The 19488-nt window shown below is 37.9% G+C and overlaps 1 protein-coding gene across 2 annotated transcripts in view; it reads left to right on the top strand.

Annotated features, from left to right (window-relative positions):
• The first annotated feature begins 16636 nt into the window (after window positions 1-16636).
• HOOK1 (hook microtubule tethering protein 1) overlaps window positions 16637-19488 on the top strand; it is a 67534-nt gene continuing 64682 nt past the window's right edge. Inside the window, exon 1 of one of the 2 annotated variants that reach the window (XM_004313689.3) lies at window positions 16637-16861. In XM_004313689.3, the coding sequence (XP_004313737.1) occupies window positions 16799-16861 (63 nt within the window). In that variant the 5' untranslated portion in view covers window positions 16637-16798. The remainder of the gene's footprint in view (window positions 16862-19488) is intronic. The other variant, XM_019942365.3, reaches the window with a different exon arrangement.

Genomic DNA, 19488 nt, shown 5'->3' with positions numbered 1-19488 from the left:
TTCTTTCTGGGAAATGGATGCTGAGTGTTGCACAGGCAAGTCAAGCAGGCATGGCTATTTTAGGAGCCATTAATGTAGTATATTTACAGGAACCAAATATGTGACTCCAGCTGGCCCGTGAAAAACCTTCATTGAGCATGTACTATGTGCTGAGCACAGAACTGTAAACACAAAGGACCCGTCCTGATCTTGAGGAGCTCAGAAACCAGGTAACAAACATGTTATACGGTAAAAGAAAACACATGTAAAAATAAAGCCAAGGCATAACGTGTGCAAATGTCAGAAGCTGGAAGAAGGTAGAGAAGTGTTCCGTAATATGTAGGCATTTTTTTTTTTGTCTTAGGAGAGTTAAGGGAATGCTTCACAGAGGAGGTAGAATCGGAACAAATTCTAAAGTTTTAATTCCAGCTGGGAAATTCTCTTCATTTAGGTCATGACTTACTTATGGACAAATGAATTTATGGTCCACTTGTATTGACAAGAAAACAGATGGAAAAAGCCTAAGATAAGGCTGGGCATAAAATAAGAATCATTAAGTGCTTTCTCTCTTCTCCAGTATTGTTTCAATTGAGGTAAAATTCACATAACATAAAATTCATCCTTTTCATCATTTTAAACTGTCCAGTTCAGTGGTGTTTATAAATTCACAATGTTTTACAAGCATTACTGCTATCTAATCCTACAGTATCTTCATTAACCTACAAAGAAAGGCTGTGCCCATTGAGCAGTCACTGGGCCTTCCCCTTCCCCTCCAGCACCTGGCAACCACTAATCTTTCTGTTCCCATGGATTTGTCTGTTCTGGACATTTCATATAAATACAGTCATAGAATATGTGGCCTTTGTGTCTGGCTTCTTTCACTTAGCAAAGCATTTTCAAGGTTCATCTAAATAGTAACATGAATCAGTACTTCATTCCTTTTTATGGCTGAATAACATTTATGATACACAAATACCACATTTTGTTTATCCGTTTGTCAGTTGGTGGACACTGAGTTGTTACTACCTTTTGGCTGTTGTCAATAGTGTTGCTATGAACATTCACATACAAGTTTTCATTTAAACATCTGTTTTAAATTTTTTTGGGTACGTATCTATAAATGGAATTGCTGGGTCTTATGCTAACTCAATATTTAACTTTTTGAGGCACTACCAAGCTGCATTTCCATTGTGGATGCACCATTTTACATTATTACCAGCAATGTATAGGTGTTTTAATTTCTTCACACCTCACAGACACTTGTTATTTTGTTTGTTTGTTTGTTTGGTTTGGTTTGGTTTGGTTTTGCTTGTAGCCATCCCAGTGGGGGTGAAGTGGTTTTCATTTGTATTTCCCAAGTGACTGATGATTTTGAGCATCTTTATATGTGCTTATTGACCATTAAAATACCTTCTTTGGAAAAAAGTCTATTCAGATCCTTGGCCCATTTTTAAATTGGATTGTTTGATCTTCTTGTTGTTACATTGTAAGTTATTTATATATTCTGCAGACAAGTCTCTTAACAGATAGATGATATGCAAATATTTTCTCCCATTCTGTAGTTGTTTTTATTTAAATGACAGTGTCCTTTGATGAACAAAAGTGCTCTTTTAAATTTTTATAAAGACTAGGTTATCTATTTTTTTTTCTTTTGTTGCCTATGATTTTGATATCATGTTTAAGAAACCATTGCCTAATCCAAGGTCATGAAGATTTACACCTGTGTTTCCTTCCAAGAGTTGTAGAGTTTTAGCTCTTACATTTAGGTCTTTTGATTCATTTTGAATTAATTTTTGTGTATGATTGAGGTAGATACCCAAATTCCTTCTTTTGTGTGTGGATATCCAGTTGTCCCAGTATCATTTGTTGAAAAGACTATTCTTTCCCCAATTGAATATTCTTGGTACCTTATAGATGTCTGGGTTTATTTCTGGATTCTGAATTATATTCCGTTGGTCTATATGTGCGTCCTCATGCCAGCACCACAGTGTTTTGATTACTGTAGCTTTGTAGTAAGTTTTGAAATAGAGAAGTATGAAGAATTTTGTTCTTTTTCAAGATTTTGGATATTTGGTATCCCTTGCAACTACATGCAAGGGATGTAATCAGCTTGTCCATTCTTCACAAAGGCAGTTAGAATTTTGATAGAGATTGCATTGAATATGTAGATCAATTTGAGGAGTATTGTCTCTTAACAATATTAAGTCTTCCAATCTATGAACATGGAATGCCTTTCCATTTATTTAGGTCTTCTTTAATTTCTTTGAACAATGTTTTGTTGTCTTCTGTGTACGAGTCTTACTCCTCCTTAGTTAAATTTATTACTATTTTATTCATTTTGATTTTAAATGGAATTGTTCTGTTCTTTTCAGATTGTTCATTGCTGGTGTATAGAAATACTACGATAAGATTTTTATATGTTGGTCTTGTTTCCTGCAACTTTTCTGAATTCCTTTATTAGCTCTGTGAGATATATATATACATATATATATGTATATATATATGTGTATATATATGTGTGTATATGTATACATATATATATGTGTATATATATGTGTATGTATATATGTATATATATGTATGTGTATGTATACACATATGTAGATTGTATATATATTCATATCATCTGTGAATACAGATAGTTTTGCCTGTTCCTTTTCAATTTGGAGGCCTTTTCTTTCTTTTTCTGGACTTGTTGCCCTGGCTAGAGCTTCCAGTATCACATTGAATAGAAGTGACAAAAGCGGACATTCTCATCTTATTTCTGATCTTGGGGGGAAAGCTTTCATTCTTTCACACTGAGTGGGGTTTTCACACATGGCTTTTATCATGTTGAGGAAGTTGCCTTTTACTCCTAGTTTTCTGAATAATTTTATCATGAAAGATGGTTGAATTTTTAACTTTGTCAAACGCCTTTTCTGCATGAATTGAAATGACTGTGAGGGTTTTTTTCTTTTTTTTCTATTAATATGATGTAATATACTGATTGCTTTTCATATGTTAAACCACCCTTGCATTCCTGGGATAAAAATCACACTTTGTTATGGGGTATAATCCTTTTAATATGCTCTTGGATTTGTTTTGATGATATTTTGATGAGATTTTTGCATCTATATTCAAAAGGGATATTGGCCTATAGTTTTCTTTTCTTGTAATGTCTTTTTTGGTTTTGATATCAGAGTAATGCTGACCTCATAGAATGAGTTAGGAAGTGTTTCCTCCTCTTCTGTTTTTTGGAAGAGTTTGAGAAGGATTGGTGTTATTTCTTGAAACACTTGGTAGACTCTACCAGTGAAGCCATGCAGTCCTGAGTTGTTCTTTTTTGGAGGCTTTTGATTATTGATCAAAATAATTAGGTCTATTCAGATTTTCTATTTCTTCTTGATTCAGTTTTGGTAGTTTGTGTGTTTTGAGTAATTGTTCATTTCATCTAGATTATCTAATTTGTTGATACACAAATGTTTACGGCGTTCTCTTATAACCATTTTTATTTCTATAAGGTCAACAGTAAATCTTCATTTCATTTTTTATTTTAGTGACTTGAATCTTTTTTCTTGATTAGTAGATCTAAAGGTTTGGTAATTTTGTTGATCTTTTCAAAGAACCAGCTTTTATTTCATTTATCCTACCATTTTTCTATTTTCTGTTTCATTTATCTCTACTCAAATCTTCGTTATTTCTTTCCTTCCACTTGCTTTGGATTTAGTTTGCTAGTTTGGATTTTTCTTTGCTAGTTTCTTAGGAAGTTTAGATTATTGATATAAGGTTTTCCTCTTTTTTTAATGTAGACATTTTAGAACTATAAATTTCTCTCCAAGAACTGCTTTAACTGCATCCCATAAGTTTTGGTGTGTTGTATTTTCTTTTTCATTCATCTCACAGTATCTTCTAATTTCTTGTGATTTCTTTTTTGACCCATTGGTTGAGAGTGTGTTGTTTAATTTCCACATATTTGTGAATTTGGCAGTTTTCCTGTTTATCTTCCTCCCTGCCTCCTTCCCTCTCTTCTTTCCTCCCATTTCTTCTTTCCTTCCTTCCTTCCTCCCTTCCTCCCTTCCTCCCTTCCTTCCTTCCTTCCCTCCCTTCTTTCTTTTCTTTCTTTCTTTCTTTCTTTCTTTCTGTCTTTCTTTCTTTCTTCTGTCTTTAAAAAGGTTTTTTTTGTGTGTGTGTTGAAGAACACTAAACATGAGATCTACTCTGTTAACAAACTTTAAGTGTACAATACAGTATTATTATAGGTTAACTATAGGCAGAGTGTTGTACAGCAGATCTCTAGAAGTTTTTCATGTGACATAACTGAAACTTTATACCTGTTGAACAGTGCCACCCCATTTTCCCCCCCTCCAGCCCCTGGCAACCACCATTCTATTCTCTGTTTCTATGAGATTGACAGTTTTAGATACCTCATATAGGTGAAATCAGGCAGCATTTATTCTTCCGTGACTGGGTTACTTCACTTAGCATAGTGTCCTGCAGGTTTATCCATGTTGTCACATATGGCAGGATTTCCTTCTTTTTTAAGGCTAAACAATATTCCATTGTATGTATATACCACATTTTATTTATTCGTTCATCTGTTAATGGATATTTAGGTTGTTTCTATATGTTGGTTATTGTCAGTAATGCTGCAATGAACATGGGAATGCATATATCTTGTAGAGATCCTGATTCCAATTCTTTTGGATATATACCTCAAAGTAGGATTGCTGGATCATATGGTAAGTCTAATTTTAATTGTTTGAAGAAACCCCATACTGTTTTCCATAGAGGCTTCACCCTTTTACATTTTACATCTACCAAGAGTGTACAAGGTTTCCAATTTCTCCACATCCTCACCAACACTTGTTACCTTTTAAATAGATATATAATAACTATCTTAGCAGGTGTGAGTGATATCTAATTGTGGTTTTGATTTGCATTTCCCTGGTGATTAGTGATGCTGAGCATCTTTTCATATACCTATTGGCCACTTGTATGTCTTTAGAGAAATGTTAATTCAAGTTCTTTGCCCATTTTTTAATCTTTTTTTTGTTTTTGTTTTTGTTTTGGCTGTTGAGTTGTAGGAGTACCTTATATACTTTGGATATTAATCTTTTATAAGATATATGGTTTTAAAATATTTTTTCCCACTCTTAGTTTGTCTGTTCATTCTGTTGATTGTTTCCTTCACTGTGCAGATTTTTAGTGTAATTACATATGTAATTTTGCTTTTGTTGCTTGTGCTTTTTGGTGTGTTATGCAAGAATCATTGCCAAACCCAATGTCATGAGCATTTCTTCTATGTTTTCTTCTGGACTTTTATAGTGATTTCTCATTTTATTTCATGGTGGTCAGAAAAAATGTTTTGTATGGTTTCAGTCTTTTTAAATGTATTGAAATTTATTTTGTGGCCTAACATATGATCTTTCCTGGAGAATGTTCCATATGCGCTTGAGAAAAAAGTGTATTCTGCTGCCGTTGGGTGGTGTGTTCTATATATGTCTCTTAGATCCAGTTGGCTTATAATGTTATTCAAGTCTTCTGTTTTCTTGCTGATTTCTGTGTAGTTGTTCTATCCATTATTGAAAGTGGGGTGTGTATATATATATATATATATATATATATATATATATATATAAAAAAAAAAAATATGTCCTACTGTTACTGTTCATCCCTTTGTTAGTTTTTGCTTCATATATTTTGGTGCTCTGTTTATGTGTCTATACTTAATATATCTTCTTGATGTATTATGCTTTCATCACTAGGTAATAGCCTTTTATAACAATTTTCCTTAAACTCTATTTTGTCTGATATTAATATAGACAATCCAGCATGTTTTTTTGTTTGTTTTTTTAAATTTTATTTATTTTTGGCTATATTGGGTCTTCGTTTCTGTGCGTGGGCTTTCTCTAGTTGTGGCGAGCGGGGGCCACTCTTCATCACGGTGCGCGGGCCTCTCACTGTCGCAGCCTGTCTTGTTGTGGAGCACAGACTCCAGATGCGCAGGCTCAGTAGTTGTGGCTCACGGGCCTAGTTGCTCCACAGCATGTGGGATCTTCCCACACCAGGGCTCGAACCCGCGTCCCCTGCATTGGCAGGCAGATTCTCAACCACTGCGCCACCAGGGAAGCCCCCAGCATGTTTTGATTAGTGTCTGCATGGAATATTTTTTCACATCTCCTAATTTTCAACCTAGCTTACCTTTGAATCTAAAGTGAGTCTCTTATAGATGTAGTATGGTTAAATCATGTTTTTTAATCCATTCTGCCATTTTTTTGCCTTTTGATTGAGGTTTTAATTTCATTTACCTGTAATGTAATTACAGATAAGGAAGGACTTCTATTTTGTATAGGCTGTCTATATGTCTTATATCTTTTCTTGTTCCTCAATTCCTCCATTATTGCCTTCTTTCATGTTCAATATGTATTTTTTAGTATTCCATTTGGATTCCTTTCTCATTTTTTTCCACACAGTTTTAAGTTATTTTCTTAGTGGTTGCCCTAGAGATTAAAATTAGCATTTTGATTCATAACAATTTAGTTTGAATTAGTATCAGCTTAGCTTCAATTATGTATAAAATGTTTGTTCCTGTACAATTCCATCCCTCCCTTAATGTTATTGTCACAAATTACTTTTTATACTTTGTGTACCCATCAAAATAGACTTATTATTTTATGCCATTTTCTTTAAATCATATAGGGAAAACAAGGAGTTACAAAGTAAAAATACATTAATACTGACTTTTTATTTACCTATGTAGTTACCATTATTGCTCCTCTTGTGTTTTTTCCTTCCCCTTCTCCCTCTCTTCATTTGTTCCATTGTTCCTTTGCCCCTTCTTTCCTTGTTTCTTATTTTCATTTCTAAAACATTGGTAGAAAAAAGAGAAAGTTGTATTTTATTATTATTTTAAATTGGGAAGCTTATAATGTCCTTGGTAATTAATCGTTTCTCTTGTCTTTGACACTCACATGGTGTGTTACAAAATTGATTTGCCTTTTTTTATATGCAAGTTCAGCATCCCCAATTAGATGGCAAGCAGAGTAAGGGTAGACACTCTGCCGTATACTTCTGCACATTTCCAGTGTCAAAGGAAATGTTCTGTCTATAGAAGATACTTAATAGGTGGTTGTTGATGTCCTAGATATCCTGCCTCCTTCCTTCAGGTACGCAAGCTATTATTATCTGCATTTACAGTGAGAAAACTGAGAACCAAGAGAGTTCAGGAACTTGACCACAGGCTTTGTACATGACATTGTTTTTCAGGCAACTTGCCTCAGTTATCTCTGACAAGCCTACAACAAGCTTTCCCACCACTAGCACCAACTTCTGGCAACAGGCAGTACTTGTAATGAATAATCCAACTGAGACAGCATTCAGTTTGAGATGCCTATCTGTTCTTTTTGAATCAACACTGAAAGCAAATGAAATAGAATTATTTCCCACAGACTTCCTGAGCAGTAGAGAGAAATGTTTGAACCTTATTCTCAACTGAAGGACAATATTTGTGAGGGTAGCTCTGCATGCAAGTCACAATGAACAACTTCAAGTGGAGCAGGGAAAGCAGCATGACCATAGTTTGCTATTCTTGAGACTTGAAGTGGTTGGTACTTGTCCTTCTGGCTCACAAACCTCCTTGCTTGGCTTGGGGAACACAGTGGGATAGTAGAAAGCACAGATGAGGCTTTTGGGGCCAAACAAAAAGGGTTTTAGTTCTGGGCTATCTGCCATACATATTGCAACTTTGAATAAGTTACTTCCTCATTTGCAAAAATAAGGATTGTTGTAAGGATTAATTTAAATTGTGTACGTGATGGTGCCCGGAATAGAAGAAATTGATGTTAGCTTTCTTTCCATCCATGGACCCATCTCACTTCTCCACTTCCCCCACCCCCACTTTCACATTGTCCAGAGTCCTCATTCTCTCTGCTTCCAACCCCTTATAAAATATACGAGCTGTTAAGTACTTTCACCCTGAAGTGTAAATGGCTACTAGGTTCAGTATTTTAGTTTTTACAGGGATGTTATTATTTTAACACAGAACTAAAATCTAATGTCCAAGGAATGAAATTATAATTAGAAAATGTAACCTGCTTTGGTCATAGAAATTCAGCCTTACTAAACACCATTCCCCATAAAATGGAGCCAGGGCTTCTTTGAGAAATGACTGATGTCAAGATAGGGACAGGAAAGTACAATACAAGGGGAACCTGGAATGTCTTGTGTATGGAAGAGCTTAAAAAACAGTAGAAGTATGCAGAAATGACTCAGAAGCCAACTTGAAGGGGTTCCCATTAGCTGAACTTGGGACAGTTTGATGATTAAAAAGAAATAGTGGCAAGAATTTATTGTATCATATTGAATAAAAACACATTTATGCATCCATATTTATACTTTAAAAAGTAAAAGGTGGATATGGAGATAAGAGGAAAAGTCTTTTTTCTTTTAACAGAATAATGTCAGCTAATAGATGTAAAAAGAATAATGGAAGTAGAAAAGCACCATTTTGTGACCGTCATGGTAATAGTTAATTCAGGCAATAATTAACAATGGAAGCTAAAAGCAAAAACATTGGGTGACAAACTTTTGGGGAACCATATATTCACACAGTCTCAAATTACTAAGTAATTACAATGGAAAAAATCTTTACAATGGAGAAATCTGGTGGACACTATCTGACTAAATTATAAAATCTAACATCTCCCATAATCAGACAATCCAATGTCATATTCCTGCCAAGGCGACACACTGAGCTCCTATATAATCTCTGCTAAAAATGGTAAAACCAAATCTGGTCATGAAGAGACAACCTGACAAATGTTACTGGACTGGACTCTTCAAAACTGTTGCTGTCATGAAATCACACACACACACACACACACACACACACACACAGGCTGGGGAACTGACCTAGATTAGAGGAGACTAAAGCAACTTGGCAATAAACACAACGCATGGTCCTTGATTTCTTGATTTTTGGACTCCAGAGCAGGGAAAATAATTAGGGGCAATTAGGTAAATTTAAAGAAGGATTGCATATTTAATAATAATATTGTATCAATGTTAAATTTCCCAAGTGTGATAATTATATGTGGTTATGTAAGAGAATGTCCTTATTCTTAGAAGATTTAAGGGTAATTTATTTTGTTCTACTGAAATATATATATGGAGAGAGAGAGAGAATGTGGCAACTATAGCCTAAAAACCAATTTGAACATAAAAAAAATACACCCCCAAGAGTAGGCCAGTTATTCAGTCCAAATGGTCAACTTAATTATTCCTCAGAAAAATCATGTGAAGTTTATAAGAAAAATTGTATTCGAAATAACAGGTCCAGCTCATCTTCAGATAAAAAATGTCAAGATCTTAATCCATTCAAGGTCTCTCAGTCATGTATTTTAGTCACTAGGCTTCAGTCAGCAGATTCTCTAACAGCGGCAATTAATTTCACTCATCTAGATATGATGGCTTCGCTTGCTTCACAGTGTTAAACAAAAAGAATCTTGACTGCCTGAAGAAATATTTCAGTAGCAAGGGAAAGTACAGAAACAATGACTGAAGAACTGTACATGCTATAGTTTATTTTGCAATGATTGTCTTTTAAAAAATCAGTTCTAACCACAAAACACACACACACACACACACACAAAAGAACACAATTTTTGGAGGTGATGGCTGAGTTTAGAACTTTGATTATGGTGATGGCATCATGAGTATACACAGATGTCCAAACTCATCAATATGCATATATTAAATGTGTGTAAATATTTGTATATCAATTATACTTCAATAAAGCTTAAAAAAATGGTTCTGATCTCCCCTAGGAGAATTCTCCTCTTTACATTTGAAAAGAGATTTTCTGAAGTATGCAATTTATTCATTATATGATCAGTTTCTTCATCTATAAAATAAAGATTAAAAGTGTTACCTACCTTGTCAGTTTGTTGAGGATAATGAATCAGCAAAGATGAAGAACTTAGAATAGAGCTTAGCACCTAATAAGTACTCCATACATTTTAGCTGTTATTATTGTTGCTGTTGTTGTCGTAGGTTTTTATAGCCTCAGGACTGGATATCTTCATGGTTACCAATCATGTTCATACAAAACACTGTTCCAGCGTGAAGTCCCATATGTTAATGAAATGTGCAGTTTCTCTCTTTTCTCTATAAGGCTAAGCCCTGATCAGTTTTTTAATTTATGTTTGTTTTGTTTTGTTTGGGGGATATCTGGAAAATATTTCCAAATCACATAACATAGTATTTATTTATTTGGTTAAATCATTTCAAAAATTTTATTAACCGTAACTGGACTTCTAGGTATTTCCTACAACTGCTTCTATTAACAAACCCATCACACATCTTTCTTGGCATTTCTGTCTTTGTTTTTACAGCCCAACTTTTTATGGCTGGATAGCTCCCCCCTTCTTCTGTCCTTAAATGATCTGATACATTTCTTCCTTTTAGCATTTTGGTATTTTAAGATGTATTAAATTCTATATAAGTTATATTATCTAACACATGGAGAGTGAGGAAGATACATTTCCTCAGGCAAAAATCACTTCCTGTATTTTCAACTGATATATGTGTGGAGGTTTCAGAATACCATGTTTAGCCACGATGGTTTCAAGTATAGTTTTCTCAAGCTATAATAAAATATAAGCAGTATCTCTAACACAGTGATCCCTGTCATTCTTAGAAATCATGCTCTTATTATTATTTCTGTGAACCTTGTCTCATGAATGTGATTTTATTCACTTTCCATTTATATAATGTAAATTAAAGAACTTCTTATTTTAAAATATTTATTTTCAATACCCTTGAAAACAATAGGAGGTACCTTGGGTAGTTATACTGTAAAGTTAGATTTTGCTTGCTTTTTAGAGACAAACATCTTTGGATTAAGTGATTAGCCACTATGTGTCAGTGTTTAGATTTTATTTTAAAAATCTGCTTACATGGATTAGAAGGATTTTTGTATAGAAGAAACAGGTCGCCAACAGAATGAGGCATCTGGATCATCTCTTCTAACAGAGTGTAAAATGATGACATGTCTTGTAATTCACTTAAATAAGCTGAGCTAGAAAGTACAGGATTTATATGTTTAAGTGATACTTTAGGTTGGTTACATCATCAGTACCTTTTACTAAATGTTTATTTTTGTTACCTGTTGTTTTTATGTTTTTGAAAACATAGCTTTTAAGAACAATATACCATGCTATTACATTTTTTTCTCATCTGAGTGCCTTAGGACAAGACAAAATAATCTGGTCCAATTTTATTTGACTTAGAGCTTTGGGGTGAGTTTAAATATGCTTAATAAAATGAAATAGTTATATTCATCTTCACTCAATAAATGGCAAACTAATCATTCCTTCCCATCAGTGTAAAATGCAATTGATAATATCACCCTATGTTGTGATTTATCTTTCATAACTTTTGTTTCCCCAGGCACTCCAGTTTTAAATTCTCTAAGGCAGCGTTTGTTTGGTGTTTTGACACCAAGCCCCTACGTGAAATTATAACCATGGCTACGATCCCTTTCCATTTTGGTGCCTTCTCAATGCAAGAACCAGGAATACCAACATGCTTCCTCTGTGACCATTTTAACTGTGTGGTTATGATACTATTGCCCCAGTTAAGGTTACCTGTCCATGCTTTTTTGAACCATGCTTTACCATTCTGAGTGATGGTACCCCCACCTCTACCTAAATGACTGTGGACATTACTGCTGTTCAGATGATACTGTGATGTGATACCCAGATCCCAACATCTGGGAGTGCTGTTGGCAGACAGCCATCAGCCTTTGTGAATTGCCTAGGCTGTCATGCCACCTTTCCACAATAGTCCACATCCAAGGACTCATCAACATGGTGGCATAAGGATCAAGCCCCCTTCATCCAAACTCAGACATCTCAGAAGGGTCATTCCAGCTTCAGAGCTCCCCAGGGATTGGTTGGGACTTTCAGTAGGACTGCATCACAGCCTTCCTTCTTTCTCCCTCTGAGCACTTCTGCTTCCTTTCCTTCCCTTCCATGGCTGTTATTCCCAAGAGCACTTCTTAATAAACCTTTTGCATGCTAATCTCCATCTCGGAGTCACTTCTTGCAATTTTTTCTTATAGTATAAATTTGAAATCCCTTGCATTGTAGATGTACATTCATCAGTGACAGAGATGACTTCACCCTTAATTTGAACTTGCACTTCTTCATTGAAACCCTAGAATAATCTCTTTTTGGACAACCCAACAGGTTAGTAATAACATCACTTGTAAATACTGAACTAAAATGCATTAAAAAGCAGTATCATTAAGTGATATAAAATCACTTAAGTCTATAAAAGCCCCAGAAGCAAAATTCTCAGTGTCATGCACAGTCTCCAAATGAACATTAATTTCATAACAGGAGTGAAATTATTCTCTTTTATACACAGTGGAAAGTAGTCCACATCCTTTATCCCCTTTCTCCAGTTTCTTTCTCAATAGTCACCATGGCTGAAAATACCTGTGGGGATGAAATTTGTCCTAATCCCATCACCTAAAAGTTCAGATCTACTGAGTGCCCAAGTCAATTCTGTCCAAGATTGTCTCTTTGTCAAAGCCTAAAACTCACCCATGGTTAGTGTTTGGGATTGGTCTTGCTTCCCTAAACCCAGTACAGTATTTAACAGAGCTAGACACTTGCACTGACTGTGATCACAGGTCTGAGAACTAGAAGCTGTTTTAAAACGTCAATTTTTGTCATCATCTCTCTTCCCTACCTAGGGTTTGTAAATCCCCTTGCCCAGGGCCTGGGCATTCTTATTTCAAAATATCTCCCAGATTCTGAAAACTGTTACAATCTAGAAATGTCTCCTGTTGCATTTAACTGACTGTGGATCTCGATGCTGATCGGATGTTGGATCTTCTGTGTGGGGGAATGCTTCAGGAATGAATGCTTTGCTGGCAAGGTCCACTGGATTGTCTGCTGCTGATATGGTGACTCTGCTAGAATGGCTGCTCTTTTTGAATGTCTAGTTCCATGCCTGTCCAGGCCAGGGTTTTCTTCTAGCTGGTGAACACCCTCAGCCATTCAGGGTATCTACCTATCAGCAGAGAAAACCTTAGACTTCTCCATTTTTTCACTCCATGGTTTGAGTGTGCAAGACATAGATTTCCTCTTTACAAGAGAGCCTACTACAATTCTTTTTAAGGTACTTAATCAGGGATTTTTCTCCTTTTATCATGTATCCATCCACTTAGAGTCCAACTCAGAGCTTAAAATCTCATCCTGACCTCGTCTTTCTCTTAAATTTTTTTTGGTTTATTTTAAAAAGGTAATGTTAGTTCATTTTGGTAAAATAGGAAAATGAAAAAAAATAATCACAGTGAATAACCTCTACAAACATTTTAATATATCTTCTTTCAGTTTTTTTAATGAGTGCAAACACACACACATACCTTAAGACATACACACAGTGTAAATAATAGTTAAAATAGATTGAGCAAGTATTATGAGCTAGGAATTCTGTTAGGCATTTTATATGCATTTGGTCTTCACAGCAACCATAAGAGAAAATGTGGAGAGAATTGCTGTTTTTGTTTTTGTCTGCAGGCATCCAGCTCCCCTACTCCATCCACATGGGGCAACCACCCCATGATTTCAACTTGGGTCTGCAGTCCTGGTGGGGCAGCCAGTCGAGGTCCTTTGTCCTCTTCTGGCAAAGGGTTGGATACATATCCCTGATAGACCCATCAGATGCCCTTCCTGCAACTTGAATCTTGAACAGAATGACTCAGAAAGACTTGCAACCATTTTATCATATTCATCTGGGTGGTGCTCTCCTGAAAAGACTTCTTATAATTTTTGCTACCTCGATCTGATGAGCTGCTCTGGGACCTGCCCTTTCCCATGCAGAGTTCTTCAAATTTTTCTCCGAATCTGTGAGATTTTCTACACTTGCAATAACATTGTTTTCTTTATAGTTACCAGGTTTGATTTCACCCACTTACCACCAAAAAAATCCCTAAGCAATATACACATGTACAGAAATATACAAGTATTATTCGAGTTTACAGATGATAAGATCACTACAGAAATTTTCTAAATTATTGTAAAGTACAAAGAAGGTAAAACTTACCAATTATTCCAAAACCTAGATATTATCATTATTACTATTCACATTTTTGTTTATTTCCTTTAGTCTCTCCTCTCTCTGTGTATATATACATACATATATACACACACATGCGTCCACAGATATGTGTCTATATATATACAGAGAGAGAAATCCATACTGTATGTACAGATTTGTATCATCACTTTTTAATTTTAATATTATTTTGTAAGCATTTTCCTGAGTAATTAAACTTCTTTCAAACTATTTTAAGATCTACAATATATTTTATTGTATGGATGTATCATAATGTAGTTAATCATTCCTCTTTCAGACATTTAATGGCTGTTTCTTTTTTTGCTTTGATAAATAGCACTGCAATCAACAACTTGGTTGGCATCTGATTATTTTCTTAGAATAGATTCTGGAAGTAAAATTGTCTTAAAGGCTTTGAACATTTTAAAGATTCTTGATATCTATTCTCAAAAACTTCTCAGAAAGATTGTGCCAATTTATAATTCCATGGCTAGTGCTTCAAAATTAGTTTTATTCAGTTCTCCAAATATGGATGCTGACTTTTAGGAATGAATGCCAGAAGTTGGAAAATAACAGCCTATATTGTATCAGGCATTTCTTTAATATCTTTTTTTCCTGGTATAATGTAATGCAAGCTAATTTTATAATTAAAAACTTAGAAAAATATTCTAAAATGCTTGTTCCAGTTGTATATGCAAGTGTACTTTACTCTTTTCAACATTGTTTTGTGTTGTTTTATTTCAATGATTCATGTTTTGCACTTTTCTACCTTTTCATATTTGTTTGAAATATTTGTATTTCTTCTTCTCTGAATTCACAATCATGTCCTTCACACATTTTCCCATTAGATCTAGTACCATGAGGACAACTGGGCATCCTTCCCTGAGGACCTATTCTCTGCTTGTATAAAGCCCAGAAGGATAACTCAGTTGCCTCTCACTTACTCTTCTTAAATGCTTCAAGTAGTTTAATCACCTGTGGCTCTTAGTAGTAAGTGTTCTCATACACTTCTAAGCATATATGGTTGCAGTAACTCATATTTGCAAAGGAGTTTTTAATTCATAAAAATCTTCCACATCCGTTATTTCTGCCTCTGTGAGGTATGCAGGGCAGGTTAGCGTCATTAGCATTATTTCAGGAATGTGGTGGTTGGGTTCCAGAGGAGAAAGCTGTCATCATTGCCAGTGAGAAGTAAAGTCAAGACTCAGACAAGGTCTTCAATTCTTAGATCTTTTACTTTTCATTAAGTCATATTACTAATGTTGCTAGTGTCCCGAAGTATAAAATACTTCACACAAGGTAAGAAAGTTCTGGAATAATGTTAAGGGACTCAATAACAAATGCATGTACTGTATTTTAGAATGAGACTGATTTATATTGGCGGGCTTTTAATTGCAGTCATCCATCGGTTTTAAACTTTCAGTGTCTAAGTATAAAGATGCAGTAATAGAAAGGATCCAGCTGCATTTTTACACAGAGCATGAATTGATGAGTTTATGAATGAGTTGAAGTGATGTAAATCAACAGCAAGACTAACAATATGCCAGCCCATTTCAATAGCCTAAGCTATACATCAGTACCTTGGAGAGTTTCCAATTTTACACCTCCCCCTCCCCCATGAACATTCTCAGAAAAGACAAGTTTTCAACCGTTAAAGAAAAATAAGAAGCATTGTACATTGATATCTTCCATGTTTTTTGAAAACTAAAAGATCATTTCATTTTTCATTTTCCTACCTTTTGCCTCATTTAAAATAAAATTGCCCATGGTTTGTAATCTCGTGAGAGCTTATTTGATTTAAGCAGCTTTATAGTATTTTTCTCCCATAGGAAACACATTTCTTTGCCTTATCTGCAAATTAAAATATCGTTTTCTAATGAGAGCCTAGAAGAAAATCAACTCTCCCTATCTGGAGTGGTTTTTATTCACGGGTAGGATCTATTTCTGCAGACATTGTGGAAGCAGTGTGGGTCTCCATAGCTGTAGCCAGGAGCTTGTCCTACCGGCGAGGAAGGAGGCCGGAAGATGCCCAAGCCGGCCCTGCGTACCCTTAGGCCCCCGTGGCCGCTTCTGCCCTTGGGGCTGCGCCTCAGCAACCCCCAACCGCGCACGCGCACGCGCACTCGCTGCCCCCCACCCTAGCTGCACCTGCCAGGTCATAAACCCCTTCCAACCGTCTCGCTCGCTCTCTAGGAGGCACAGTCTTGTCTCACGTTGATTGGTCGAAGCCCAAGAGGGCGTGTCCAATCAGCAATCCCTCCTGCTCAACCTATTCCCGCTCTTCCCGCCCCCTCCCCGCCCCACCCGTCCCCCTCCGGCACCTATCTTCTTTGTGACTGGTGCGCGCCCAGGTCACTCAGTGCGGAGGGGAGAGGTGTGCCGGAGTGGAAAGGAGTGCCGGAGTGGAAAGGAGGGGTGGGAGGACGGCGGGGAGGGGAAGGGAGGGGAGGGGGCGGGGCTCAGGTGCTGAGCTGCGCGGCCCGGGCCAGACGGGGGAGGGGGCGAACTGCGGGGCGGGGCAGGGGCAGCGGCGAGGAGGGGGTTACGCCGGCGACGTCGGCAGCGCGAGGCTTCGCGCGTGAGCGGCGCGGTCGCTGGGCCTGGCTACCGAGCTTTCCTGACGGGCGAGCAGGTCCTCGACACCGGCGCCTGGCGGAGCGCGGGGAGGAGGGAGGTTTTGGTGTCAGCGGTGTAGTTGACGGCAGTCCCGGCCATGGAAGAGACGCAGCCGCTTCCGCAGTCCGAGCTGCCACTGTGCGACAGCCTCATCATCTGGGTGAGTACCAGGGGGCGAGGGGGGCCGGGAGACCGCGGAGAGGTCCTGGGGGGTGCCTGGTCACTGGCACCTCTCAGGTGAGCCTGCGGAGCAGCGGGGACCACCTGCGCCGTAGCGGGGGCCACCTGCGCCCCGGACTCCGCGCATTGCCCTCCGCGCCTCGCGTCGCCCTTGACCGCGAGAGTGCCACCTGCGGGTCGCGGGGCAGGTGTGCGTCCGTGAGTGAGTGTGCGTGTGTTTATGTCTTCGAGGGCGGGGGGAGGGTAAAGGGAGCTCTGGGGGGCGGGACGGAGGAGGCTCGTCTTACCGCCCTGATCGTGCTCCGAACAGCTGTGGCGGGAGCCAAGCGCCCATCCCTTTACTCCCTGCTCTCCCATTTTCTGCCCCTGCCCTGCGCCCAAGCCCTAGACTTTCTGGGCCACTGACACCCTTGCCTTCCGTCTGCTGAACAGTCTTCCCACAGTGACCTTTGTGTCACTTGGGAGTGAAGACCCCCGCTGAAACCTCCCTCCCACTGCAAGCACCTTCCTCTACTTGGACACGGGTGGGGTGACCAAGAGGTGGTTTTAGTTAGTGGATCATTGCTTCTCCCTGACCCCAGGACATCCATTTTTGTAGAAGCCTCTTAGAAGAGATGTTTCCACGTATTTCCTGCATGGATCAGAAGATATGTTAGGGGTGGGGGCATGTATTCCCTTTTTCTCACTTGTTCCCCTCCCCTTCCAATGGACAAGCATTTTCCTTAAAGAAAAGAACGTGGCATTTTCGTTTGCACTTTATCCGCGTTTAGTATTTCTGTTAATTTGTTGGGTTTGGACGGGCAGGATCTGTCCCCACTATTCCCACCAGCAAAACAATGTCTCTGTCACCTTTTGGAGGTGCTCAGCGATCAGAGAGAGCTGACATTCAGGTGTGGCTTCTAACCCACATTGGGCAAGGTTGATGCTCGATGGTCCACAAGGTGCTGTCAATGATGCCCATCCCTAAACCAGTTGTTTAGTTTTGTGTAGGGGACTGTGTGCAGAATGGAATGTAAACAGACTGGATTAGGAGGCGGTAATTGGTTGATGAGATTCCCTGTCTATCTCACAATGCATGTAATTCAAAAGAATGAGAAATTAGGGAAGGTTTCTGACAATGTGTGAAGTTTATTGGAAATAACCATAATGTAAAGCAACCGTTACACTTTGGAGGTAAATAGCTTTTGCTTTAAGTAGAATGCAAGCATCTGGAGTTTCTGAGTTAAAAGCAATCAGCAAAGTGTTCATCTGTATTTTCACTTAAAAGAAGTATTGGGAGTGCTTCCCTGGTGGCGCAGTGGATGAGAGTCCGCCTGCCGATGCAGGGGACAGGGGTTCGTGTCCTGGTCCGGGAACATCCCACATGCCGCGGAAAGGCTGGGCCCGTGAGCCATGGCCGCTGAGCCTGCGCGTCCGGAGCCTGTTGCTCCGCAACGGGAGAGGCCGCAACAGCGAGAGGCCCGCGTACCGCAAAAAAAAAAAAAAAAAAAAGAAGTATTGGGATTTAGATGCCATGTTTAAGGCTGTCATGAAACAAGGCAACATTACTTCTAATGATGTGTTTTATTAAACAAGTGACTAATTAAAGGGTGTATCCTAATCTGTTGCATTGTTGCTCTAAACATGACTTACCTAGTAAACTTAGTCTTTATGATGTCATTGACTTACATGAGAGTTGGTGGTGAAGTATAGGATTTTCTTGAATTGTATTTCAAAATTTAAAATATTTTGTGACTGTATCCATTGTTTTAATCAGTATTAATAAATAGTGAAGTTCCTACTTTGTGTAAGACACTGAGGAAGAAAGATATCAAGCATAATCAAAGAATTTTCAATTTTAATTGATGTGGTAGGCAGAGCTGTGTATTTTTTATAATGGAAGGCAAAATTCCTTAAAAACTGTAAAAATATTATTTATTTATATTTACTTTTATTTTTCTGGCTGCGCCATGTGGCATGTTGAATCTTAGTTCCCCCGCACAAGGGATCGAACCCGTGCCCCCTGCATTGGGAGCACAGTCTTAAGCACTGGACCGCCAGGGAAGTCCCATGTAAAAATATTATTTATAATATAAGGAAAGATAAGGAATCATAGGTGACAGAGTATAACTGGTTGTTCGCTTCTCCAGTTCTCTCTCAGGCTGCTGAAACACTATGGAGAAAATGGAATTAACGTGCAGACTGTTGCCTCTCAAATGCTGCTACAGCCAAATTCTCTTGTTCTGTATACTGCCCAGCTTTATGATTAAGAATAACCACACAGTTCCTCTCTTACTTCTCCTTGCAAACCTTTATCAGTACCCTGTTTGAGCCCCAAACCTTCTCCCCATCAGGAAAACGACCTCCTCCTTATCTTTGGCTCTGGCTCTAGGTCCACCTCTTTCACCTCTTGTAAAACTTTGCTCTGTCATTTATCCCCTTTTGGTATTTATTTTTTTCCTTTCCATTAGCTCTTTCCTCTCTACATGTAAACTTGCTCGAATCTTCCCTCTCTTAAAAAGAAAAAGAGCCATCACTCCCTATTAAAGCTACACTGTATTCCCCCTCTTCCTTCACAGTCATATTTCTTGCATTTTTAAGTACTCATCCTTTATACTTTTTGAGCTT

This window comes from Tursiops truncatus, chromosome 1 (genome assembly GCF_011762595.2).
Source record: "Tursiops truncatus isolate mTurTru1 chromosome 1, mTurTru1.mat.Y, whole genome shotgun sequence".
Taxonomy (NCBI): domain Eukaryota; kingdom Metazoa; phylum Chordata; class Mammalia; order Artiodactyla; family Delphinidae; genus Tursiops; species Tursiops truncatus.
This window is presented reverse-complemented; position numbering and strand designations above follow the sequence as displayed.